This window comes from Paroedura picta, chromosome 10, assembly GCF_049243985.1.
Source record: "Paroedura picta isolate Pp20150507F chromosome 10, Ppicta_v3.0, whole genome shotgun sequence".
Classification (NCBI taxonomy): Eukaryota; Metazoa; Chordata; class Lepidosauria; order Squamata; family Gekkonidae; genus Paroedura; species Paroedura picta.
The window spans coordinates 44,316,389-44,343,853 of NC_135378.1; the positions used below are offsets into that span (position 1 = coordinate 44,316,389).

The 27,465-nt window shown below is 41.9% G+C and overlaps 1 protein-coding gene across 4 annotated transcripts in view; it reads left to right on the forward strand.

Moving 5' to 3' along the window:
• DDX60 (DExD/H-box helicase 60) overlaps positions 1-27,465 on the forward strand; it is a 67,835-nt gene that overhangs the window by 28,993 nt on the left and 11,377 nt on the right. For 3 of the 4 annotated variants that reach the window (XR_013224703.1, XM_077353647.1, XM_077353646.1), the window contains exons 12-31: positions 131-246; positions 3,818-3,975; positions 4,589-4,838; positions 9,447-9,613; positions 10,147-10,311; positions 11,056-11,205; positions 11,527-11,646; positions 12,646-12,741; positions 13,887-13,940; positions 14,153-14,268; positions 16,023-16,156; positions 16,349-16,458; positions 16,669-16,773; positions 16,909-17,031; positions 17,102-17,229; positions 19,561-19,713; positions 20,528-20,666; positions 22,061-22,213; positions 23,987-24,091; positions 26,450-26,650. Coding sequence is in view for 3 of the 4 variants with exons in the window: in XM_077353647.1 (XP_077209762.1) it covers positions 131-246; positions 3,818-3,975; positions 4,589-4,838; positions 9,447-9,613; positions 10,147-10,311; positions 11,056-11,205; positions 11,527-11,646; positions 12,646-12,741; positions 13,887-13,940; positions 14,153-14,268; positions 16,023-16,156; positions 16,349-16,458; positions 16,669-16,773; positions 16,909-17,031; positions 17,102-17,229; positions 19,561-19,713; positions 20,528-20,666; positions 22,061-22,213; positions 23,987-24,091; positions 26,450-26,650 (2,743 nt within the window). In the remaining variant the exon portion in view is untranslated. The remainder of the gene's footprint in view (positions 1-130; positions 247-3,817; positions 3,976-4,588; positions 4,839-9,446; positions 9,614-10,146; positions 10,312-11,055; positions 11,206-11,526; positions 11,647-12,645; positions 12,742-13,886; positions 13,941-14,152; positions 14,269-16,022; positions 16,157-16,348; positions 16,459-16,668; positions 16,774-16,908; positions 17,032-17,101; positions 17,230-19,560; positions 19,714-20,527; positions 20,667-22,060; positions 22,214-23,986; positions 24,092-26,449; positions 26,651-27,465) is intronic. The other variant, XM_077353648.1, reaches the window with a different exon arrangement.

Here is a 27,465-nt window from a genome sequence, read left to right on the forward strand (position 1 = left end):
CAATAAAGGTACTCTGAATCTGATAAAGAGAGTTTGCAAATAAAATGATTGTTTTAGTAATTTAATCATCATAATATATTAAATATATATTCTTTTAGGGATTCTTTTTGACTGTTAACTATACTTTTAGGGATGATCCGGTGGTTGTCTCATTAAAACAGCAGAAAGAATTTGATGAACTTCGGCACTGGCATTCAGGGAAACTTCTCAGTGATGATTATGACAGGACCAAGGGAGAATTTCATGGTAAAAATTAAAACTTCTAATTTGGTGAAAATCTTGATTTTATCAGTGCACGTACAGAACTTTTGCAAGTGAGGGTTGTTCCCATGTCTTCCTAGAAAAGAAAGAGAGATGCATGAAATGTTGACTCGGTGTTTGGCTGTGGTGGAAAAGTCTAATTCTGTGATAGGGGAGTTGCCATCTAGCTCGTGCTAATTGGGGCAACCACTCTGATATCAGCCTGCCACATGCAGAACATCTCAAAGGGAAGGAAAATTACTAATTGAGTTTTGAGGGTGTAACAAGGATGGGGAGATTGGGAGTAGAGGTATATTAGTGACACTTGATCAGATATCCTATTGTCCCAAAGACATATATCCCAGCTTTGGATAGTGAGAGCAAGCCAGCAGTGAATCAGCCCCTAGCCATCTGACTAATCTAAAGTGTTTGGGAATTGGAAACCTGCGAACTGGCTGCAGTCCATGATGGCTGCCTGAGCACGGGCTATGTATCTTTTGTGTATAGAATCTATTTCCATCTGTTCCAAAGTCTATTTCTGCCAGATAACACATTGCAGGTTATATTTGGAGGTGTAGTAGAAAGGCATTTATGTTTCAGACGACTATAAACTGTCCCTGTAGAGCATGGCAGGGCCTGGCTACTAACAGTGGGAGAAAGGGAAGGAAGCAGGGAAAGAGTAGAGAAGGGAAAAGTTGAACTGGGCTGTGTGAGATTTTACCCTGATAAGGTATTCAGGACTCCCTACATTTTATACTTTTAAAAAATATCTGTAAACCACTCTGTGGTAGTGGTAGAAATAAAGCAGTAAGGACATTGTGGGTGGAGAAAGGGGGGGGGAGTTGGGGATAAAAATTCGAGGGGGCTGATTGGCCCCTCCGAGTGTCAGTCCAGGGCCAAGGCCCGTCCAAGACATCCCGTACTGAGTGGTGAGCATGCCGACTGGGTGAGGCTTTGCAGCAGGGAAAGGAGTAGGACTGCCACGTCGGAGATGTGTTGGCCCTGCTCCTTTCCCTGCCCCAAGGCCAGGGCCTGGGGCAGGAGGGGGGACCCCACCGCAAAGCCTGTGTCGGGGGGCGACAAGCCCAACTCTTCAACTGGCCCCAGCTGAGTCTGTGCCTATCAAGCCATGGAGTAAGCTTCACACCTTGAGAGTGTAGATCCTGTCTCAGTACTCGTTGAGTTAGTACTGCAGGAACATTGCAGCGATTTGGCCTTGATCTACCAGCTGGCGACAGATATCAAAGTTCCTCCTGGAACTGCGCACTTGGCGATCGAGGCAACCCCTGTAAACAAGACTCCCCTGTGCCTGCTGGGAAATGTTGTCTCTGAACCCTCCAGTGGCCGGACGCTAAGGAATCACGCGCTTTCCCATTGCCTTCTGGGAAATGGAGTCAGTGCTCGCGGGACATTTGCCAGGATGTTGCCGTTGCAGGCCAGCCCTTGGAAGTGTAGGCGCGATTGCTCGGTGCATTTGGGGAATTGTAGTCTTTCCCCCTCCAGCAATGAGGCACAGCTGTTTTGCTGGGAAAACATCTGTTTAGATGCTGCTGACATTCTGCCAGTGATGGGGGGAGTCCTTTTCTGGGGGGGGGGGTGGAAGCAGGGCTGCAAGGCAGCTGGGGCCAAGAGAAGGCCTGCTAGCGCCCATTGTATTTTAACATACAATGGCCTTTAAATCTAGTTATACAATAAAATGCTTGGAATCTTCAGGGCCTTTCAGGAAAGGTCTTGTTAAAACCTGCAGTCATAACAGGTTGACTGGGCTCAGTTCTAGCAGATGAGCCCTTTCTACCCCTTTTCCTGTCATACAATAACTCCAGAATTTCCCACACTCACCCCCTATCCAACTATTAATGAATATTAATCAGAAACAAGGACTCCTAGTGGTTAACTGGACAGAGTATAGAATAAAACTAGAGTCCAGTTGCACATTTAAAACCAACAACGTTTTATTCAAGATATAGATTTTCATGTGGATACGTAAGAAGAAGAAGAGTTGGTTCTTATATGCCGCTTTTCTCTACCCGAAGAAGTCTCAAAGCAGCTTACAGTCACCTTCCCTTTCCTCTCCCCAGAACAGACACCCTGTGAGGTGAGTGAGGCTTAGAGAGCCCTGATATCACTGCTCGATCAGAATAGCTTTATCAGTGCTGTGGCGAGCCCAAGGTCACCCAGCTGGCTGCATGTGAGGGAGTGCAGTATCAAACCCGGTTTGCCAGATCAGAAGTCCATACTCCTAACCACTACACCAAACTGGCTCTCAAGAAGAAATACACAATAAACCATAAAACAGACATCAGCACAAACCTGGCCAGCCGACTCTAAAATCTTTCCCTTAATAGTGTTTATATGCCCCCACAACAATCTTAACAACAGTTTCAGCAAAATGACATACTTTCATGAAAATCAATATTGAAGTCCTTAAGAATTCTGTTCCAGAGAACTGTGGGAAGATTGAAAAATATTTTTTTCCAAATGAAGACAGGATACACATCTCTGCAGATTTGCACCATAAATAGGTGACGTTTTGTTGGGTGCCATGGACTGTGCAGGCTGGGTTCCTTATCACCATTTATAGTTCTATACCTTCCTGAAAGTTAAAATAGGTCTCTTTGGCTTACATTAGTTCTCAAGTCAGTGATGTGGACCTGGCAATGTGTTGTTCCACTTGAATGTCTTGTTCCACAGCATTTGATGCTGCAGTATTACAGCATCTAGGGTGTAAACTGCACGGAGCTTTTGTTCCAACCCCAGGTCGATTCAGTCCCTGCCCTCTACACAGAATGCGATTTCCGTTTGGATTTGGGACGATTTAAAATTTCTTTCTGCAGCAAGAAGGATTGATCCGGAGTGACCCTACCTTTATTGTGCTATATCTTAGACTGCTTTTAATCCTGTTTGTTTTGAATCTGGGCTCTCCTCCGTGGTAGAGGACCCGTGATTGGCTACAGGTTGTCATGTGACAAACTTGCCTTAAAGGAGAAGCCCCTAAGTTCTCTCAACTTCTGTTGGATTTTTTTTTCTGCCTTCTTCAATCCTCCCCCCCCCCTTCAAGAAAAGAAAGGATTTTTCCTCCCTCCTCTGACTTCTTGGATCCTCTCCCCCCCCTTCAAGAAAACAGAGAAAGAGTCTCCATTTGCCTCCCCCCCCTCTTCAGAACCTCCCTAACCACGTGCAGAAGACTTTCCTGTTTCAATGAGGAGGGTGGGGAGAGGAAGACTCGAGTTCAAAGCGATCTGAATTCAACAGGATTGACAATGGAGTAAACAAAGTAAGTGCAGACTCTGGCTAGGTCTTAGTTGTGAGCAAAGAGATTCTTTTCTTGTGCTGGATATGGGGTTAATTAGACCAAACTGGATCAAGTTTTTTTGCTATGTCAAAAGAGAAGTAGATACAATTTATATTGCAACTTGGAGAATAGCAGGAGTACAAGGGAATATGAACTGTTGCCACCAAACAGGGAAACCAAAAATCTTGGTGAAGTTTAGCCGAGATCAAAATCTCAAGGAGATGTAATGTTATGAGGGCTGGGGCCACATGTGTATAACTCCATTAATATGTCTTGATTGAACAGCCAAAGACCCATGGGCTCTACGAAACAAACAAAAAATGCAAACATATCTTCGTTTTTATGGGCAAACACTGGAAGGTATCTATTCAAAGACAATTGTTACTCAACGAGATAACCCAAAGAAAGCTTATACTGATGCCAAGAAGAGCAAGAAAATGCATGTAAGAGTCATAAATAATCTCTATGTGTTAATTATCAATTGTTTTATGTTGTCTATTCAACTTGTAACTGTTTTATATATTTCCTTAATATATGTGTTCTGATTTTAACCACATCACCTATTACCTGATCCTTTTAAGCAGAGGCCCTAGGGATTGAACCGGGGTCTTCTGTGTGCTAATCGGATGCTGTGCCCCTGAGCCATGATCCCTCCCCAGGCATCAATATTTTGGTTAATATTAGATTCAAATGGGTAGCTGTGTTGGTCTGAAGTAGCACAATAAATTCAGAGTCCAGTAGCACCTTTAAGACCAACAAAGATTTATTCAGGGCGTGAGCTTTCGAGTGCAAGCACTCTTCGTCAGACTCTTTGTCAGGCACTCGTTAATATTAGTTCACGAATTTCAAAGTACTACAGGTAGTTGTTGTAAGTTAGCTCTGGCCTTTTAGATGTATCGAGTTCAATATACCAGTGAAGGTTTGTCTACCAATCTACTGGGTCTAAAATCAAGGTTAGCTACTTCTGGCTTAAAAAAACAACAACAATCTACTAAAGCAGCATCTGATACAGCAAAAGCAATTGGACTGATGTTATGTTATTCTTTTTGGTCACAGAAGACAAAGGCAGAAATTATTATTGAGGAAAATCAGAAAAGAATACAAGCTGAAGAAAACAAAAAACAAGAGCGTCGTTGGGCTACATTTGCAGCGACAATTGAAGAAAAAATTGAAGAGAATATGACTTATGGCATGAGTTGTCTACAGGAATTTCTGAAAACCTGTCGAAAAGCATCTGTGAAATGTACTGCTGAAATGGCAGTATTGAACATTTGCTTTGGCATGTGGATGGAACGCTGTCATAAAGGTATGGGAATGTATAGAATGGCTATTATATACATTGCTATTGTATTATTTGACACAGTCCAGGACTCTGGTTCAGTCTGCAAGTATATTATCATGATAAGGGCAGTTTATATCAGGGAATACAATAGGAAAGTCTCATGTAATTATTAATATGTATGTAGAAAATGTTGTGTGTGTGTGTGTGTGTGTGTAAAACAGGGTGGAATTGGGCCTGGAAAAATGATGCTTGGGCTTGTACTAAGATTCAAGATAATTTTAAAAATTAAATCAATGTTTTAAAGCCATTTTCAACTGGTTGCTAATGGATTTTTTCTGTCATTTCAGCCAGGCCCATTTTAATAATTGGCTTATAGCAGAATTTGTTTACCTATTCATACAAACCCATTTATGTCAGGTTAGCATAGCATAATCAAGTCACTTTTGAGGGAAACTACTTTCTTCCATTTTCTACCCTTTTATTGTGCTTCTGAATTGCTGTGCTGTGCTGTTTAAAATGACCATAGTGCTGCTTTTTTTCCACCTTTGTTTGCCATACAATCATCTGTGAACATTTTTTTTAAGTTCTAAGTTGAGCACTATAGCACTATACCAAGCATTTTAGTGCTATAGCAACAATACTGAGATGCCTTGATTAATTTGATTCCAGTCAACTTAGAACTTCCCAAAAATGTCCATCGAAGAGTGCATGGTGAAAAAGTGTGTGTCTGTGTGTGAAAGTAGCACTTTTGAAATGACCATAGTATTTCAGAGATGGCTCATTAACAGAAGGAAGAAGAAGAAGAGTTGGTTCTTATATGCCGCTTTCCCCTACCCGAAGGAGTCTCAAAGCGGCTTACAGTCGCCTTCCCATTCATACATTGTTGTTTGAAACCCCTGTCCCTGTATCACTTTACTTGAAATTAGGCCAACAATGAATAACAGTCAGTTAAGAATGGTAATATAAAAATCTTCAGACATATTTGGATCATGTGTTACTATGAGAGCCAGTTTAGTGTAGTGGTTAGGAGTGCGGACTTCTAATCTGGCATGCCAGGTTCGATTCTGCGCTCCCCCACATGCAACCAGCTGGATGACCTTGGGCTCGCCACAGCACTGATAAAACTGTTCTGACCGGGCAGTGATATCAGTGCTCTCTCAGCCTCACCCACCCCACAGGGTGTCTGTTGTGGGGAGAGGAATGGGAAGGCCGCTTTGAGCCAGAACTACTCTGACTGTGAAATTTTTTTCCTGATATCTAGCCTATATCGTTGTACTTGTAGTTTAAACCCACTACTGCGCGTCCTTTCCTCTGCAGCCAACAGAAACAGCATCCTGCCCTCCTCCAAGTGACAACCTTTCAAATACTTAATGAGGGCTATCCTGTCCCCTCTCAACCTCCTTTTCTCCAGGCTGAACATTCCCAAGTCCCTCAACCTATTTTCATAGGGCTTGGTCCCTTGGCCCCAGATCATCCTTGTCGCTCTCCTCTGTACCCTTTCAATTTTATCTACGTCCTTCTTGAAGTGAGGCCTCCAGAACTGCACACAGTACTTCAGGTGCTGTATGATCAGTACCGTATACAATGGGACTATGACATCTTGTGATTTTGATGTGATGCCCCTGTTGATACAGCCCAAAATGGCATTCGCCTGCTCATGTTTAGCTTGCAATCCACAAGTACCCCAGGGTCTCGTTCACACACAGTGCTACCTAGAAGCATATCCCCCATCCAGTAGGCATGCTTTTCATTTTTCTTACCCAGATGCAGAACTTTACACTTATCTTTATTAAATTGCATTTTGTTCTCATTTGCCCATTTTTCCATTGTGTTCAGATCTCGTTGAACTCTGTCTCTGTCTTCTGGAATATTTGCCAGTCCTCCCAATTTGGTGTCATCCGCAAACTTAATGAGTAGTCCCTCCACCCCCTCATCGAGATCATTAATAAATATATTAAAAAGTACTGGACTGAGCACCGAGCCCTGAGGTACCCCGCTACTCACCTCCCTCCAGTCTGATGAAACACAATTGACAACAACTCTTTGAGTGCGGTTCTCTAACCAATTCTCTATTCACCTAACTATCTGGAAATCCAGATTGCAGTCCAATTTATCCATCAGAACTTCATGAGGAACCTTATCAAAAGCTTTACTAAAATCCAAGTAAACAACATCAACCGAATTTCCACGATCCAGCAAACCTGTCACTTGGTCAAAGAAGGATGCTTGATTCTTATTACAAGATGCTTGATTCTTATTTGAAAAGAAATAGGAAAAGAAAAATGCTACCTGTTTGTAGATTGTATAATTACTGGAACATATAAATAAAACACATACCTCTAATAACATAACTGAATTAAATGCAGAAAGATGGAAATTAAATAGCCTCAATATGGAGAAAATCCAAAGAAATATGTTACTTGCTATCTAGATATATTTTGAAATACAATTAGTGAAAAAGAAGCTATAAGTGTGATTTCTTCAGTAAGGAATAATATATATCTTTAGTATCTGATATGATCATAACATTAATTAACATTAATTAGTAAATATTAATTAATTAAATAAGGGAAGGGAAACCAGGAATAAAAAGTAGATGAAGCCGGTGAGAATACCAATGAGAAGAACAGACAGGGGAATAAAACTTAAGTTGCTACAATATATTCCTATGGAGAAAAATGACAATGAAGATGTGTGCTGACTGTGAGGTGCAGAGATCCAAGAAGGGTTGAATTGCATATATGTCCTCTGTGTGTCCTTGAGAGCAGTCTAGTATCCTGTGGAGAAAACTGAATGAAGGTCTATTTGGGAAGAGACCCCCTCCTTAGCATTCATTGTAAATTCTGTTGCTGGAACAGGTTGCTGAGGTGGTAAGCTTTATTGATTTTTTTAAAAAATAGGAAATTTCCCTGACTCTTTGCATACTTCTTGTTGAATGTAAATACAAATGATCTTTGTCAAATGTGACTGGGATTTAATTTTACAATTGTGCATTTAAATAACATGTTTTGCATGAAAGCTGGTATTATTCTAATAGCTTTGCAGCTACTATCTTGTAAAAGAAGACATGGGCCCTACATCTCAAATATTTATTCATTTGTTAAGTGGGTCACCCTGCATAAATATGCAGGTACACAAATATGCTTAGAGAAAGGATGGTTTGCAGCTGACAGAATTTCAAAGTTCTATGCAGAGCATTTATGAGACAAACTTCCTGTTTCGTGCAGGTTCCATGTTGTTTGTTGTAATGAAACCAGAATCTGGGTGCTCTTAGGTATAAAAAATATTTAAGGGACCTTTAAGATCATATGTGTGTACCCTCAGTGTACTTGAGAGACTATCTCTCTCCTTATGCCCTCCACAGGGCTCTTCGCTCTGTGGATTCTATAGGATGGTGATCCTTGGCCCACAGAAATCACCTGATCCTGGCCCCTGTCTGGTGGAATGAGCTCCCAGAAGTGCTAAGGGCCCTATCACCTGAGCACCTGAGTGTCAGCTAAGGGGCCATTGCTGCCACGGGGTCCAGGAGCACTGAAAAGGACATTGAGAGGGAGAACAGGGACTACAAGTCCCAGCCTCCCTAGAAGCAGCCTTGAAGCAGCAGCAGAGGGGAGGGGCAAATAAAAGTGCTCCATTAGAGGGAGCAGAGCCAGTCTGCTCTGCCTCTTCTCCCTTTCAGCGTTAAAGCGAACACCCCCCACCCTCCCTCAATACTGTTGTGTTTAAAGGGTTGTAACAGTTGTGTTGTTTGTTATGAAAGATAAATAAACAGGAGGAGTTTGTGTGGAGTTATTGTCAGAGCTGGCGGTTGGTTGGCTGGAAGCGGATAGTTTCCAAGGGGCCAAGCTTGCATGCTGGCATCCCTAGTAAAAGGGGGGCCCATTGGGGGGCTGTGTGGATGCGGAGCCCGCTTGGGGAGCTTGCATTTCCGGGTGGCACGCGAAACCCAGCAGAGGCAAAAGACGCCCGGCAAATTTGCATACAGCTGCCACCTCCCACAAGCTGCAGGTCAGATGTCCGGGAAAGCAGGCATGTGAGCCAGCATGACCTGTGAATGGAGACCTGTGGGGTAAAAGGGCTGCCTTGTGGTCAGCTGACCATGAGAGGGTGTGTCCCCTTCCAGTCTATGCCACTCTCAAATAATAAAACAGCTGTGGCCATTTTCATGCTAAAAAAGTGTATTTGTTGAGTCCTTATTTGGTGCGACTAATTCGACCCCTGCCAAGCAACTGACAGTTCCACAGGGCCTGCAAGATGGAGCTCTTCCACTAGGCTTTTGGTGAGGCCAAACCGACAAAAGATTTCACCCTCTCCTCTGGTGTAACACCATCCCTGGGGACTTGGCAGGCTGGGGGGAAACAGGCTGGGAGGCTTTTTGTTATGCTGTGTTTGAGAGTCTGGGTTTTGCATGATTTTATGTATTTTATTGTATGTTTGATCTGTTGTTAGCCGCCACAAGACTGTCTGGTAGAAGCAACCTACAAGTATAACTAACTAACAAACAAACATACAAACAAATAAATAAATTATCATTTAATCATCTTGTACAATTTATCAAATTAATGAGAGGTTTCTCGATATAAGTGGATTTGATTATGAGTGAGCGAATTTTTGTGCTTCCCCCACCTCTAGGTAAGATCCCTGGAAATTTTAATGAAGCAATTGAAGTTATGAGAATTATCCACTCAGTGCTTATAAATTATGATGATTTATTGAAGGAGACTGATTTCCAACAGATTGGCAAATACCTTAGGGCCCTTGGATTTGACAACTTGGCAGTTACTTTAAAATACCTCAAGGTAAATGTATAATTATGGTACTATTTGCATATCAATATAAACATCTTAGCTGGATTTTCTGAAACCATCTGCTCTGGTTGCAAGAAGCTTTAGCTGTAGTAGTGCAAATCTATGTTGACCTCCTTAGAAGTTAGCTGCCTGTTTGCATATTGTAACATTATGTCACAATACTTTAGTACAGGAAATGATAACGTATATTTTGTGGTCCACTTCTGCTAGCATAGACGTTAATAGAAGGTTTTTGTTTTTGTTGTCATTGTTAGTTTGTGGCAGACTAATGGACAGAGAAAACTGGATTGTGTCCAGACTGCTATTTCTGTTCGTGCAATACATGGCACTACACGGTGTTAACTTTTTAATTTAATAATGTGATTTAAGAATAGTCATTCAAAATGGGAGATGATAGCATTCATACATACATTACATACACATGGATACTGGTGCTATGTGTTATGAACAGTGCATGAACAGTTATGAAAGAAAAATACTCATTTTAAATATGCCACTAGATTGAATTCTCTGAATGTTTTCAGGATTTGGAAGATGAGAGAAAGAACCTGAAAAAGAAGCGTTCAAAATATGCTGTTGGCATGGGGTCATCTCGCTTTCAGTTACAGTATATGGGTCATTATCTCATACGAGAAGAGAGAAAAGATTATGATCCCAGAGTGGAACATTTTATTCCAGATACATGGCAGGTATAAAGTATATACAAAAAAGAATTTTCCTTTTTCTTTTTTTAATGAAAAAGTTACTTCAATAAGCTTGGCCATAAAAAACATAAACACATGTTAGGGTCGACAGTATGGTTCTAGATCTCTTGTTAGCTGCATTTTTCTTTTGTTGATGCTTAGCATGAAACTATGATTTATGCATAGTTGTGTGATTTTAGAAGCTTTGGCGGATGCTGCAATTTTAAGGGGAAGATGGGGAGAGGTAAAGAGTCCATTCCACTGAGCTCTTTTATATAAAATACCTTTTAAAGCAAGTTGTTTTTACCTCTAATGGGAAGAAGATATAGTTATCTACACCTTAGTAAAAGTTGTTTAATGGCGACAAGTTTTGGTGGTAAATTAGCTGATAAGAATGGTTACCCATGATACTGATGACAACTTTTTTGTGACCCCCTACAAGAATAATAATTTGCATTTATACTCCAACGTTTCTCCAAGGATATCAAGGTGACATCTAGGTATGGGTGTTTCTGTTTTTCTTCACAGCAAACTTATGTTTGGACAGAAAGAAATATTGGCCCAGGTTCATCCAGTAAAGGTCATAGCTGGAGAATCAGTTTGAACCCAGGTCTTAGTTCCAAACAGCACAATATGAATGCTAGTGGGCAAATTCTCTTATTTGCAAATCACATTGTATTGTATGTCTTTACAAATTTACACAGAGAAGAGAGATTGTGTGAATAAGATCATAGTACTCTTTATCTGTAGAGAGAACTTCTTGACATTGTGGATAACAACGAGTCTGCAGTAATTGTTGCTCCTACATCATCAGGAAAAACATATGCCTCTTACTATTGTATGGAGAAAATCCTGAGAAACAGCGATGATGGTGTGGTTGTTTATGTTGCCCCTACAAAGGTAAGGAATGACTTATGAATTTATGACACTTGAAATTCCTTCAAAATTATATGATTTACATGGGTGTTCTGTGATAAAATGGATCATTGTATTACTTCTACTCAGGGAAATATGAAATCCTGATCTTCTTACTGAAGTTCACAGAAAGAACTGATAGTCCGAGACCCTGTGCAAAATAATTTGCTTTTCTATATCATAAAATATTCATTCAGTCTAACTCAAACTTGACATGGCAAGTTTTAAGATATACATACATATTTGTATTATCTGGCAGCTTAGTTTTCATTTGTGTTTCTATTATGCTGCTTTCCTTAAATTCAGGCTCTTGTCAATCAAGTATGGGCAACGATTTACAATCGTTTTAACAAAGTACTGCCAGCTGGCTTGACAGTCGGTGGTGTTTTCACACGAGATTATCGTCATGATTCCTTAAATAGCCAGGTAGGTCATATATCATGCTTGGAAAGTACATTCAACTACTTGTCAGGGAAAACAAGAATATATTTGTAGTACAATGTAAAAGGTTTTGTCAAAGCCAAACTATCCCTCATGTGTTATATTAAATTGATAAGTCTAAAAGTATTGTTAAATAACCAAGATTAAATTATGTTATTTTATAAAAACTCTATTTTCAGTCTATTTCTAGCCAGCAATATATATCACTGGTATTTAGCTGATAAATAGCTGTTCAAAACTTTATGCCAATGAACTATCTTTAGGCTCTAGAATTCCCCAAATACCACAGAGCTTTTCTCCCTGGCCTGCTTTAATGGCCTGCCCACAGTGCTACTGGAAAAGAGACATATTCCCTACTTCCAACATCTGTGCTCCTGCCAACATAATACAGTTGAAGCAGGAGTGTGTGTTATTATACTGCCTCTTTTACAAGGATATTCATTCTATATATTTTGACCCTGTTCTATCTACATTCCCAGGAGGATAAATTCTATGCCAGCCTTCTGTACTTTTTTACCATTGATAAACCACTGAAATATTCTTCAGGCTTTGAGAAACCCCTGAAGTGGCATGATTCTGCAAAATATGGTTGAGGAACATAGTTGTGTACATAGCTGTGTAACCTCCACCCATTCAGGAAACCCTTCCAGGCCCATGAAGAAACCCCAGAGTTTCAAAAAACACTGGTTAAGAAAGCCTGTTCTATCTCCTTCATGGTGATCAGTGTACTGAGACCACTTGTAAAGTGGCAAAATTCCATGCTGAGGCTTTTACCATAAAAGGCCTTTTAATAACCTTTTATCTGTGATCAATTTTTCCAATAAGGTTTAATCTTAACCCTTGTATTTTAATTTTATGTATAATTTTATATTTGTATGTAAACTTTGCTAGTGAACTGTTTGGCTGTTTTTCGATTGCTGCTGTAAAGAAAAAATGTTTTATTTTGATGTTAAGCTGTTATTACATTTTAGTATTTTTTTTTAGATACTGGTAACAGTTCCTCAGTGTTTAGAAATCTTACTTTTGTCACCTCGTCGCCAGGATTGGGCCAAAAAGATAAGATATGTTATATTTGATGAGGTATATAATTTTGCTTTCTATTTAAAACAATCAGTTCTATTATTATGACTGCTATCTATATATCTATGCCCCATTCTCATTTTTAGCCTCTTACTGTACTATTACTAACCCAAGATGGATTTTAGTTTAGTGCTTTTAACCTTCTGATTTGCTTGATCTTTATAACTTGGATAAGCATTGTTCTTTTATCCATCTGACCATAATCATCCATTTATTGTCACATTATTTTATCTCTTACTTCGTTATTTCCTCCTTTTGCTTTTTATTCTCACCCCACTCATGATCTTCCAGGGATTTTAGTGTCACATCATTTGTAATCTCCCAGGAATTTCCTTTTGACTTTTTCTCACTTTTATACACCATACATACTACCTTCTGTTCCAACATCTCTAAAGTGATGTTGCAATACTCACCTTGGATATATTTTAATCTGCATATCAGATAATGGTAACAATACAGTATATACTCGCATATAAGCCTTTTTTTAAAAGCTGAAAAAGTCCCCCTCAGCTTATATGCAGGTATTTAAAAAGCTGCCAGACAAGAGGATGGAGGTGGGGGACAAGTAAACTTACTCGAATAAGATGAAGCAGGAACAGAGTAGAGACGCAGCAAGCCCTGGAGGGACAGTGGAAGGGGAGAGAAAGAGCAGTCTCCACTTCCCCCCTTACTGCCTTAACGAGGCTAGTACGAAGCTAGCATATGTTGCTGCTGCTGCAGAAAGCCCAGAAGCCTCTGTCTCAGAGGGAGAACTAAGAGCAGAAGGAGGAAAGGAATTAAAAGTGGAGGAAACAGAAGGGGCACAGGACTGGATATGAAAAGGTAAGAGGAATCAGAGGGAAAGAGGAGGGAGGAGGAAGGAAAGTAGGAAGAAAAGGGGAAAAAAGATCCTGTCCAAAACTGGAGGGGGGAAGGGGAGGAAAGGAGAAAAAGCCACTATCCAAACACCACCCTTGGCTTATATATGAGTCAATAACTTTTTCAGCATTTTGTGGTGTAATTAGGTGCCTCGGCTTATATGTAGGTCGGCTTATATGTGAGTATATACAATACATGGATACCAGTTACAGAGTAATTCAAGATAAAGTAAATGGACTGAAATCTGGGATACAATTGATAGAGAGCTAACTATGGTCCATTGTTAGATCACTAGGAACATGGAGCTGTATCCCCAAGTTCAACTCTTATTAGTTTGCCATGTAAGTATTCACTGCTATGAGAGAAGGTAAAGTACATCTGTTGTGGATATTGATGTAGTGAAGACACAGTATGCCTCATGATGCTGATGCAGGTCTTCCACAAGTTAAATGTATAACATGTGCAAATTCTAGAATTATATCTTACAGCTATGGTGTACTATGGTGTAACAATATATATGTTTTATTTATATATATAGCCTAATTTTTTTCAGGTCCATTGTCTTGGAGGTGAAATTGGTGCAGAAGTTTGGGAACATCTCCTGGCTATTATTCGATGCCCGTTTTTGGCTCTTTCTGCAACTATTAGCAACCCAAAACATCTCACTGAGTAAGAATTGTGCAAAAATCGGCATGTGAACTCATTTTAAATCACATTTTTAGAATTTTATATTGCATAGATTTTGTCCTTTATTCTTATACTAGAAAGAAAGCCCGCTGTAAGGGGGATACAGCGGGCGCTAGGAACTCACCCAGTATGGTGTCCCATGGCGACGGCTGTCTCCGGCGGCTCCGTGCGCCAGGGGCAGCTGTCCGCGGTGGCGGAGGCAGGGAGGCAGCGGCAGCGGCGGCAGGGAGGGCCGCAGCGGCGGTGAGGCAGGGAGGCGGAGGCGGCGGCAGCGGCGGCAGCGGCGGCAGGGAGGGCCGTGGCGGCGGCGGCAGGGAGGGCCCGGCAGCAGGGAGGGCCGCGGCGGTGGCGGAGGCAGGGAGGCGCCGGCAGCCGCGCTCCGCGTGACTGCCGGGGGCTCTGTCTGGCGTCAGGCCGCCGGGGAAGGAGCCCCCGGCAGCTGCACTCCGCGCGGCTGCCAGGGGTTCCCTCAGGCAGCGGCCTGACGTGTCAGGCCGCTGCGTCAGGCCGCCGGGGAGGGAGCCCCTGGCAGCTGCGCTCTGCGTGGCTGCCAGGGGCTCCCTCGGGCAGCGGCCTGACATGTCAGGCCGCTGCGTCAGGCTGCCGGGGAGGGAGCCCCTGGCAGCCGCGCTCTGCGTGGCTGCCGGGGGCTCCCTCGGGTAGCGTCCTGATGCGGTGAGAGGCGCTTTGCGCCTCTCGCCGCATCAGGCTGGGAGCAACTGCGAGCCGCACTGCATGTGGCTCGCAGTTGCTGGGGCTGGGAATCAGAGGGACCAATCTGTCTGTCCAGAGGAAGGGTCCAATCTGGACCCTTCCTCATCATGGACAGGTTCCGCCTCAGTACCCCTTAGCAAATTATTTAGTCCACGGCACCCGTGGCGCCGCGGGAGGTGTTTAGATGCTAATTAATCTGCAGAGATGAGTGAGAACACTCATCTTGGTGACTTTCAAATTAGTAGCCGTGTTGGTCTGAAGTAGCAAAATAAAATTGGAGTCCAGTAGCACCTTTATGACCAACAAAGATTTATTCAAAGCGTGAGCTTTCAAGTGCAAGCAGTCTTCGGCAGAAGTGTCAAAACGCGTTTGGTCCTTGGTTCTATGTGCATTATTTTTATTCCGCTCAACTGTTGAGTTCCTACCTGTTAAGGTTGGGTTTTGTTCCTTTTTTGGTTTAGCATCATAAGAACTGACCATCATAACAGTAATTTTGTTTGACAGAGAGTTATCATGTGGCTGTGTTTGAATGTTGTGACACAGTTTACTAATGTAACAAGATCAACTTTTGCTTATATATTCCTACTGTTATGATGGTCAGTTCTTAAAGCTCATGCCTTGAATAAATCTTTGTTGGTCTTAAAGGTGCTACTAGACTCTGATTTTATCTTGGTGAGTGTTAAGCATCTTCTGCTGATTTCTACAAATCAGGTAACAGGCTATGCCCTTTGGTCCATAGATAACCGCAGTCTCTGAAGGCGGCATATATGGAAGTTTCTTTTCTTTTTTCATTGGAAAGGATACCCACGCATGCTACATTCAGACAGTGCATTTTGCTAATGCCACAAAAAGCTCAGTATCCTTCTCTACTTTCCTCTCCTCCTGAATCTGCCTGTTTCATTTCAGAAAAAGAGATTAACAATGAGTCCTGCATGGCCGAGTGGGGAATCTGAACCTGTGTCTCCATAGTCTGATACGCTAAATATTATTCTTCCTCTTTCTTTTCCTTTCTTCTTTTACAGATGGCTGCAGTCAGTAAAGTGGTACTGGCAACACACTGAAGCAAATCTAGCACAGAACTCCACAGCAGTTAAGAAAGTGGCAAGAGGAAAGAAAAGCATAGGAAAGCAAGCGGAATCATACAAGGTTAAATTAGGTATGTCCCTGGAACATACAACACACAGTACATAACAGCAAGGAATAAGTTTCTGTATTTGTGCCATCTTATGAGAGTTGCAGAACTATGTTAACAAGCTATATTTGTCTCAGGATGCATTGGACATTTTCAATAAACCATTGATAATCCAAATATCATCAGAGCACTTATTTCTGATTATTCCGTTTTCAGTGGTGTATGGAGAGAGATACAATGATTTAGAAAAATATGTATGTTCTCTGAAGGATGATGCCTTTGCTATTGATCACTATCATCCCTGTGCTGCACTGACTGTGGACCATGTAAGTTGATAACAGTATTAGATTAAAAAGTGATCTATAACTATGTTAGAAAGTTTTAACTGTCAAAACAAAAACATGTTCCTTTGCTTAAAAGGAAATTTTGTTCTGTCTATAGCAACTGACCGAGCAATATTCAACAGTGGTTTTTTTTAGTATGAAATTAACAACAGCAACAAAAGCTTTACTATTTTTCTTTCTTTGGCATTACAGATTGAGAAATATGGCTTCCCCTTGGATCTTTCACTGTCTCCTCGAGAATCTATTCTGTTGTATGACACCATGGTAAAAAGTAGAGAAAACTGGCCAGGGAAACACGTAAGTAAACATTTAGTTATTGCTGCTGGTATTCAGGATAATTGCTTTATCAAAAGGAGGGGGAAAGCGAGAGGGAGAAGCTATTTGGTTTGAGGACGTTTCAGATGCACAGTAATATTTCCTGGTGTTTTTCAGAGCCTAGATCCCGAGGAGTTTTTTAAGGACAAGATTATAATCACAAAGACAGAGGCAAGAGAGTATGAGAAACAGTTGAAAGAGGAACTAAAGATGTGGATTAAACATGGCCTCCAAAATGAGGTATTTATTATTTCTCACCTACTTATTGGTATATTTAGTTCATTGCTAAACTGTTTCTGTTTTTGATTAGGCAAAAGAAGTGCTGCTGCTGCTCAAACCTCAGCCTTCTTGCTCTTCTGAAAAAGAAATGAAATTGAATTTTCCTCGTTTTGTGGAAAAGCTACACCAGATGAATAAATTACCTGCGCTGTTTTTCCTGTAAGGAATACGAATGGGGAAGAAATGTTTGACTTATATAGCAGAGTTATGCATAATCAGGGAGGTAAAATCTATCTCAAGCTCTTCCAGCAGGCATTTGGTTGAGGCCAGGGCAGCGAAGATCTGGGTTCGTCCTCTGTGCACTCCAGGCAGGGTCAGGCCTACTGAGGTGGGGGCCTGTGGACTTCAGTTATTGCCATATTGGGAGGGTTGTTAGATTGTTTTTACTGCATGGTTATATTGTGTTTTTATTATTATGCACTTAGAATCATAGAATCATAGAGTTGGAAGGGGCCATACAGGCCATCTAGTCCAACCCCCTGCTCAATGTAGGATCAGCCCTAAGCATCGTAAAGCATCCAAGAAAAGTGTGTATCCAACCTTTGCTTGAAGACTGCCAGTGAGCAGTCTTCTGTGAGCCGGCTGGCCAAGAGCCGGCTGGCCAAGAGCGCCAGTAAACAAATAACACTAGTAATAATAAGAACAGTAATACTTAATGGTGTCAGAAGTTCAAAATGTTGATTCCTTCTACAGAAATGTATTATATATTTTAAAAATCATGTATACTGCGCTACAGGAATCAAATCTGAGCAGGTATTGTCTGAAACAACTGTTAGCAAAGTGAATTATTGTTCATAAAGAACCATATCCTGGAGTATAACCAATTGTGGAAGTTATTTAGGGAATTTACACCACTAGATAAATAGAGTAGTGATGTAGATGCTTCTGCATGGATGTTCCACATAAGGATCAAGAATCCGTGTCAGTAGATTTTTTAACTTTCCTGGAACACGGGATTAGTGCCATATGGCGATCTCGCCCTCTTCCCTCACTCAGACACACAGGATTTTCCCATTTCTTCTTTCTTGCAGGGCAGCCTCTTTATCGAGTTCCTCCTTGTCTGTGGCTGTTACTTTTATATATTTTGATGCCGATACAGGCCATGGACATGAAGGAAAAGATAAAATCATGTTCTTCTGAAATGGCACATGGGAGGTTTTGGAAAGTTAACATAAACTACCCATATATACTTGCATATAAGCTGACCCGCATATAAGCCGAGGCACCTAATTTTACCACAAAATCTGGGCAAACGTATTGACTCGCATATAAGCCGAGGGTGGGAAATGCTCCATCATCACAGGCTCTCCCATCCAGCATCCCCCCACCCCCCAACAAATACAGAAAAGTCAGGAGGATGAATAGCTGCTGGGTTTTGTACCCAGCTTTTCACGCACAGAAACCAAAAGAATAGTTTGGAAGAACTACTAAATCCTTGTGCCACTTTTCCCCATCCACAGTTTCTAAGCTGTCTCTTGTTTCCACTGTTCCCAACTATCATCTCATAACTGATACTCACAACAGAATTTATTTTAAACAGCTTGTCACTCAAGTTCTCAAACTCTGTTAGGCATAAGCCCTTGACAGTCTGTCACGTGCGACATTTGGGAACAGCTCTGAGAAAAGCCACTGTTGCCTAAGAGCCACATATGGCTCATAGATAGTTATATATTCTATAAGAGTACACCAAACAAGAATTCTAGTCTGATGGGACTTCTTGAGATAAAGATCCCTATGAATCTCTTATAAATGTCCCATCAGACATAGCAGGGCCACCCAGAACTAGTATATAGGTTTCTGCAGTTCTGGAGAGTCTCCCTAGTCTGCCAAAAAATCCAAGGGTCCGTGTGCGTTAACCCTCTAAAACTGCTAAAAGTGACTCTGCATGCACAGACAATGCAAGACCCTCCCCCCCCTTTGGATGGCACTTTATTTTGTGGAAAGGCTGTGAGCCCCATCAGAAGGAGGGAAACAGGATAATGAGTGGAAAGGTGGGGTAAGAAGCTGTACAAATGTATGGGGAAGGAAGCACATCTAGTTTGGGAGTAGGTATGGGAAGAAATGGAGTTAGCAGTATTGGGAAGTGGAGTTAAAGGCACTTGGAGGAGTGAATTTGAAACCATTGGAAGGGAGCTGGAAATGGTATGGAAAAGCAGAGATGCTTCTGCATGGAGGCAATTCTTTGTGTAGCTAATAGTTTGCTGCTGCTAAAATTAAGTCTTCAGCTCATTTAGTTGTGTTTGAAAGGAAAATATCTTGATGAATGTTCTTGAAAACAGTGTGGCTTTAAGAAATCCAACTGCTTCCTCATGAAAACAGCAAATATCCATATGGAAGAGTGAAGGCAAGTTAGGGGTAACAGTGGAATGGAGGGAATAAAATATGGAAACAGAGGAAGAAAGAATGGGATTTCACCCCCACCCCAACTCTGTTTGGATCTTTACTTTTTAATATCTAGTAATAACTGTGGCTTGAATTTCCAATTTAAAGATTCAAGATTAACGAAGTGGAAAATTGGGCTAAAGAGGTTTGCAAGGCCTTAGAGGAGAAGCAAAAGAACAAGGAGATCCCAGATTCTGAAAAAGAACAATTGTTAATAAAAAAATGTAAAAAGATTGAAAAGTCTTTGGCAGATCAGAAAGAGTAAGTATTATAGAACCATTTTGAGACATACTTTAATTCCATAACATTTGTAGATGTATAAGATTAAATGCTGAATAAACAATGGAACAAACTATCTAGAATAACATTACCTTTTATTACACCCATATTTTTAGTTACGAAAACAATACATAAAGAACAATTAGTAATTGTGAAGGGTTTGCGAAATAATGCTTGGCTCTCTGTTTCTCAATCTAAGCTTCGGTATTTTGTTAAACAACACCAATGTGTTTCTAAGCAAAGCAGAATTCATTAAAGTTGTAACTGTAAACTGATTTATGTTTGGTTTACCATTTTTATTATTCGGATCCCACATGGGGGGGGGGGGGAGTTTAGTGGAATCCTAAACAGATTTATTCAGAAGTATGTACTTTTGTATTTATCGTGGTTTACACAAAATTATGGCTTGTAGTGAATGCTGACTCCAAGGCATTTAAAAGGATTCCAGTCCCTTTAAATGTTTCCTCCACTCGGCTTGGAATGAACTATTGATTCCAAAGGCATTTAAATGGATTTCAGTTCCTTTAAATGCCTTAACTGGTGGTCCCAAGAAATCCTGATAAGGTATTTTTTTTCAGCTCAGATTAGCCAAATGCCAGTGTCATATATAAAACTTGCTTATCTCTCTCTCTCTTTCTTTCTCACTCACACACAAGCATACATAAATAACCTGAGAGCAACATTGTCCATTCTTAACAATCTTAGAGTGTAAACATAAAATGAAGGATAAGGACTGATAAACTTCAAATAAAAAAAGAAATAAAAGCATTTCTAATCAATGTATATGTCTGTTCAGTGGGAAAAAAGGCATCCATGAAGATGACAAAACAGTAACTAAGATAGCTGAACTTGAAAGTATAATGGATCGTCTTGAGAAGATTGCTGCAATCCCTTTTGACTGCACATATGTAAATGATCAAGCTGTTGATAAGGATGTAAGCAGAAATACTTTCCTAATATAAAAAAAGACCCTGATGAACTAATGTGTTTGATTTGTAACCTGCTTTTCATTCAAGACTGGCTCTTAAAGTAATTCAGAACAATTCAAATTCTTCACAAAATTTTAGTTGTCAGTACACAAAAATAGAGAAAAATCCTGTAAAAAGAAAATAATGAAATAGATATAACCCCTTCGGCTGAAGGAAATGCAAATAAAGGGGACCGGATTCACATATCCAAAATCAGGAGTCTATACAGATTTCCTCAGAGTTAATTCCATATCCTTTACTTAACTGGACATGATACTCCCAAATCTCTCACTAGAGAGTTACAGAACTCCCAATGAGAAGCAGGAAGCATAGAGAACCAAAATAGTTCAACGAAAGCAGAACACAATATATCTGTTCATGCTGCCATGATTACCTGGTGTGTTGTAACTATTAGAGTGTTAGACTAGTACCTGAGAAACCCAGATTCAGTCCCTACTATCCCATGGGGAATAGGTCTCACACGCCTATCTTAACCATTGGCCCTTAAATAAAGTTAAAAGGGCCCTGTCAGGGCCCGGACAGCCACCCTTTGTGGCTTTGCTGGGTGCGTCCGGATTGGCCCGGCCCCTGGAGCACCTGCCTCCAGGAATCGAGCGCATGCCCAATCTGAATGCTTCTGGATTGGGACGGCCATGCCACCCAGACAGCATGCGGACCCTGGGCCCTCCAGTAAGGAGGGCATGCGCCCGGCTCGGGGATGGCTTCCCTGCCATCCATGTGGGCTGCAGGGAAGCTGCGGGCTCGTCTGGTGAGAAGGGGCCAGGGATGGCTTCCCTGCGGCCCACCAGGCACACCTGACGCCTCTACGATGCACCTCCTGATACAAGTTCTTAAGTGTCAGATAGTAGGTAGAAATTGTAATATAGGGAGAAACTCATTGACAGACCAGATTAGCAATTGTATGGAATATGTACAAGGGTTGTGATGTGGCAGTTGCCCATGGCAAACTAAATCTGAATGTGTTTTGCCTTGAAAACTATATGGGGTCTCCATAAACCAGTTGTGATTTGATGGCAAAAACCCTTGTTGGGGAGAAAGATGAGTTGTAAAGGAAGTAAATTAATAACTCCCTTTATTATATGTAAACCGCCCTGAGCCTCCGGGGAGGGCGGTATCTAAGTATGATAAATAAATTAATTAATTAAACTGTTCTCATTTGCAGTGACAGCTAAATAGTGTAATCATTTCTTCTACAGAGGTAGACTGGTAAAAGAGGTGTGTGCTAAAAATGCTAGAGTCTAAGAAGTTACTCATCAATGGGACTATTCATTTTTGGCAGATACTAAAACATTTATTATTAATACATAATAATATGTAAACCATAACTTTTATTTCCTTAGACTTTGTTCAAGATATTTGACCGAACAAGAAGAATGAAAAAGAACAAAGAGCTGCAAAAACTGGCCCTTAGAGGCATTGGGTACCATCACGCCTCTTTAGAGTATAAAGGGAGGCAAATGGTAGAGATGCTGTTCAGGATGGGATTTATTCAGGTTTGCCAGATTCCCCCGATTTTCTGTCCCCCTTTAATATCACTTCCCTGTATGTGAGTTATTTGTGCTATGAACTATTTCAATAGTAAAGTCAGATTAGGGCTCTTGCATGCTTCTGTTTTGAAATGAAGTGTTATAATTGTCTTCTGTGGGCCCACGATAAATCTTGGGGAATAGGAATGCAGAAGTGATGGATGAATATGAGTGAGAGAGTCATTGTTATGACATGTCTTTCCTCCTTGAAATATCTCAGGCTGATTTAAAAGGGTTGATGGTGAGACAAAAATAACTTACCCATGTGGGGGCTTTGCACGGCAGGTATCACATTTGGTTACTATTCCCTGCATGAGCAAAGTCAGCACTCCAGGAATGCTGTTTCCCATGCGGACACATCTGCCTGCTTGCACACACAAGAGACATGGCATGGATCCTATGGGGCCATTTTGTTGGCATATCAGCAGCTTCTTTGATGGAATGACTTTTCTGTCTGTAGAGAAGGGGAGAGTGATTTTCGTCTTCCCAGCTTCTGACACAGAATCCAGATTTGTTTCACATGGGTCCATTATGCACGGAGTGGAAGGTCCGCATTCGGGGTGGAATGGCGGCGGCTAAAATCACCAATTATGCACGCTGCAGGCAGCAACCAGGCGCAGAGTCAACGTATGCCGCCAAAAAAGCCGTGTTAGCGAGTTGCGGAAGAAAGTGGAGCTTTCCATGACCAGGGCGCAACCAGAAGCAGCTCCGGAGTAGCAGCATGCATAATCAGATACTCTGTGTTTTGCCGCCGTTGCATTCCGTCCCGTGCATAAGTGGTTTGCTTCACTTCTTCTTCCTCCGCATTCTCCATGCCGCCATTTCAGCAGCCGTGCATAACAGGCCATGCTGATTGTGCAGTTCCAGTATGATTGGGACAAGGGGGAGAAGAAACCTGCGTGAAAGAATGGAGGAAACTGCCTTTGTCTAGCACAACTCTACTTGTATGGCTTAGGATCCAAACAAATGACTTAATTTTAATGTGATAATAGTCATGTGTGGAAACCCTGCTTGGAAAAATTTGCCTGCCCAATGTCACACTGGGAATCAGGTAGCGCCTGACAAATGACTTCCTTTTCCCAGCACATGCAGATTCATAGATAAAACTTCCATAACCTACATATAAAGGTTTTGGTCTCTAGCTGTGCCCAAAAAAGGAGTGTACCTATCAAACATTGTGACTATGTAGTGGGAGCAAAAAAGGATACAGGGAAGGGACTAGCTGAGCAACCATTCCTTTCATTCCCTAACCTTCCCTTTTTTACAGTATCCATATGGGACTCAAACTGAACCCTTTACTAGGCAAACCCCAGTACTTTATCACTGCAGTGTAAAAGTCTACTGGGATTATTAAACAGGATATTTTACATTCTATAAAGCCCTAGTTTGCAGACTGCTTCCTGTCTGGACAACTTGTCAACAGAATGCAGACTTAACCCAGATTCAGTTTAAGTGGAATGATTTAAGATCTGTTTAGTGTGAGCATGTGTGCACAAATGGGTTAACAGCTACTCAACATCTGTGTTTTTATTTTTATTTTTTTACTTTGTTATCTTATTTTAAAAAACTGAAATATCAATGATTCCTGGTGACTGGGCTTCATTAAGACTGGGCTTCATATTAGCTAATAGGCCTGTTGTTTTTATTCTGGTCTAACTTTCCCCCTATGTTTTTCCAAACTGTATCTCTTGAATGTTATCTGCATTATATGCAAAGTAGCATTATTTGATTTTGTTTTAGATTGTGACAGCCACAGGAACCTTGGCTTTGGGAATCAACATGCCCTGCAAATCTGTTGTTTTTCTACAGAATTCTGTATATTTGGATGCTCTGAACTATAGACAGGTAAGTTCATTTTCATAAATAAAGATTAAAAATCATAGATATAAGAGAGGGTAAATATAAAAATTGTCCATGTATGAAATTATAAGCATGGTTTCTATGGAGATGTATTTATGTATTATTTTATACTAGATTTAAAGCCCATTTTAAGTCTGCATAAGATGGGCACTAGATGGTATTGTGCAGCTGCGGCGGACGCCCCAGGGCTTCTGCATAGCCGTGGATGGCGTGGCGCGGGTCAGCGAGGCTGGGGGCCGTGTCCACGGGGCCACAGAAGCCTTTCCTGACGGCCCCCCTGCGGAGCGCAGAAGGTCTTAGCGGGGTCGGGGTCGGATCGGGGCCGGATCGGGGGGAAGCGGCCTACCTCGGTGTGGCGGCGGTGGCTCCTGAGCAGCGGGGAGGCGCGTCCACGGCGCTCCGCGGGCGGGCCAGAGACGGGCGGCCACGTGGAGTCCTGTGGGGTTGGCGGCGCAGCCGCGGTGGTGGAGGCGGCTTGCCACGGACGGTGGAGTCGCTCGGCATTGGCCAGGTAGGTAGCGGTGCCATTTTATGTGGCCGTGTAGTGTATGGGTGGCGGCGGGGAACGGCGTGTGAAGCGGTGAGGCGTGGTTACAAGGGTGCGGCGGCAGCGGGGAATTTCGTGGGAAGGCAGCCAAGCGGGAATCGGTAAGTGGGGGTGGGTGGGTGTTGGAAGGGAGCGGGCGTCGGGGGCCGGGGATGGCGACCGCGGAGCGGGGTGGGAAGGCCGGGGCTGTGGCGGGCGTGAACGGATAGTCGGCGTGGGGGCGCGAAGGGGTGGGGTGGCTTCTGCAGGTGCGTAGGTGAGGTAGGGCGGGCGGTGTGCCGATGGGAAGTTTTTTCCCCGGAGGCTAGTGCCGTGAGGCGAGGTTCCTGTCCAGCTGCCATCCGGTAAGGATGGCGGTCGGGAGGAGTGTGGAGTTAGCGGCAGGCTGTCCTTGAGACGGTCCAAGTGGCCAATAGGGATTGGCCCTATTGGCCACTTGGCCCCTGAGTGGCACTCGGTGGGGCCCAATCAGGAGCCGTTTCGTGGCTCCTGATTGGCCCTCTCTGAGTTTTTATCCCGGACAGGTCCCACCCTAACTCCTCCCCAACAGCCCTTACTGAATTAGCTGCGGGACGGTTTAAAGATTAGTAGTAAAGCCCGTTGCATGTGGAAGACAACAGGCACTAGCGAGTTGACTGGTGTGGGTTATTCCAGGGGAACATCACACACACAAACATGCATGTCATCACAAACTGCTCACCTCCAGATTATAAAGATAAATTCTTCAGGGCAAAATGGATGCTTTGGAGGGCGAACTGTGAGGCATTGTACCTTTTTGAGGCTCCAAGGGTCCTGGTTGCTGTTTATCCTCCTGGTTGCTGTTCATCATTCCATTCTCTTCTCGCATCTCACCATACACTTTTCTCCATTGTCATTCTATCCTTTCTCAAGTTGGTATTTATTAATTTGTAACTTTGTTAAGTTGCATTTTGTCCACAGTTTTTCTTGGGCCTCTTTTGCTTCTATTATTCCACTTAATCACTCCTTTTTTTCTTTCTCCTATATTTAATTTCTGCTTATTTTCCTTCAACAGTTTGAAGTGGAATTTAGTTTGAGACAGGACTTCCAAGAGCACTATTTTATGGTATAACTGTGGTAGACATCTGTGATAGTCAGGGTAGATTCTGCCTCTCCTTAGGGGCAACTATTGGAAGAGAGCCAGAAAAATGGCAGTTGGCAGCTAGGGATTTGAGGGGGGGGGGAAAGGGTATCTGACTAAGTGCAGAAGAGTTGTTTAGAGCAAGTTGAAAATAGTGTGTTTGTGTTCCAGCCATCTGTATTTTGTAAAAATAAAACTGAATTATAATTGCAGATGCCTTGTTCTTGCACCCTCATTCTCATGTTTGTAAGGCATGACAATACAATGCCTTGTATCTTTCTTAGTTTCAGATGATACCCAGAAGTATTTTCAAATCTGTTTGCAGTAAGAATCTGTTGATATTTAAAAGGTTGCCCTTCAGAATGTGTTGTACTGTTTGTTTTTCTATTTTGTAAGCTATTCCACTAGGTAGAAAATAGAGGATAAAATACCTAACATGTATTAAAACAGACTAAATAAATAACATTAACATTAAAAATACTTCTGTTAAATTAATTAAGGAATTAAATAATTCCTTTATTTCCAAAAATTGCCAGCTATTTTAAAGCACTGTATCATGCAATCCAGATAGGAGTTCCTAAGTCCGTTAAAGTGAATGGGCTTAGAATTGTGACTTTGTTTAGGAATTGCACTGGTGATTTCTAATTTTGCTTGGTTTATTGCTCTGATTTCTGATGCTTGAATCGCTTCTTTTCAGATGTCTGGACGTGCTGGCCGGCGCGGTCAAGATTTGTTGGGAAATGTCTTTTTCTATAATATTCCATTGCCCAAAATACAGAAGCTCATGAAATCAAATGTACCTGAACTTCGAGGACAGTTTCCTCTGACTATTTCTCTGATCTTGAGAGTAATGCTCTTGGCTTCAAAAGCAGATGACAAAGAAGATGCACATGCAAAGGTGATCTGTGCAATTAAAAAAAACATTCTTAGTTTGAAGAAATCTTATTTTCTGAGTAGTCAAGCCAGTGTATTTTAATTTTTCTCTACATTCTTGCTGCTTAGTGTACAAGTTACAAATCATAGAATAATAGAGTTGTGAGGGAACTCCTGGGCAATCTAGTCCAACCAGCTGCACTATACAGGACACTCACCACACTATTGCTCATCTACTGTAACCTGCAACCCCCTTGAACCTTCACAGAATCAACCTCTCCATCAGATGGCTATCCAGCCTCTGTTTAAAAATATCTAAAGATGGAGACTCCCCTTCCCCTGAGGAAGCCTGTTCCACTGAGAAACAGATCTAACCATCAGGATGTTTAGAGGGAATTTCTTTTGAATTAATTTTGAATTAATTTCATCCCATTGGTTCTGGTCCATCCTTCTGGGGCAAGAGAGAACAACTCTGCTCCATCCTCTATATGGCAGCCTTTTACTTGAAATCTCCTCTCAGTCGTATCCGTATTAAACAGACCAAGCTCCCCCAACCTTTCCTCGATGCTGGTGTTTTCAGTTACTAAATTGATGTGGGAGGGTGATGCTTGCTGCACTCTCCTCCATTGCTGTGCATATTGCTCTGAAAGATTGGCTAGTCCACTAAATTAGGGACAAGCACAAGGTGCTGCAGAATGAAGGTGAAAAATATTTCCTTGTCTGTTCATGTCAGCATGGGATCAAATCTGATGACTCTATGAATATATCTACATTATTTCCCCCACACACATTTTTTTTCTTTCACGCTGTCTTAGATAATATAGACTTGTTCCATGTTAT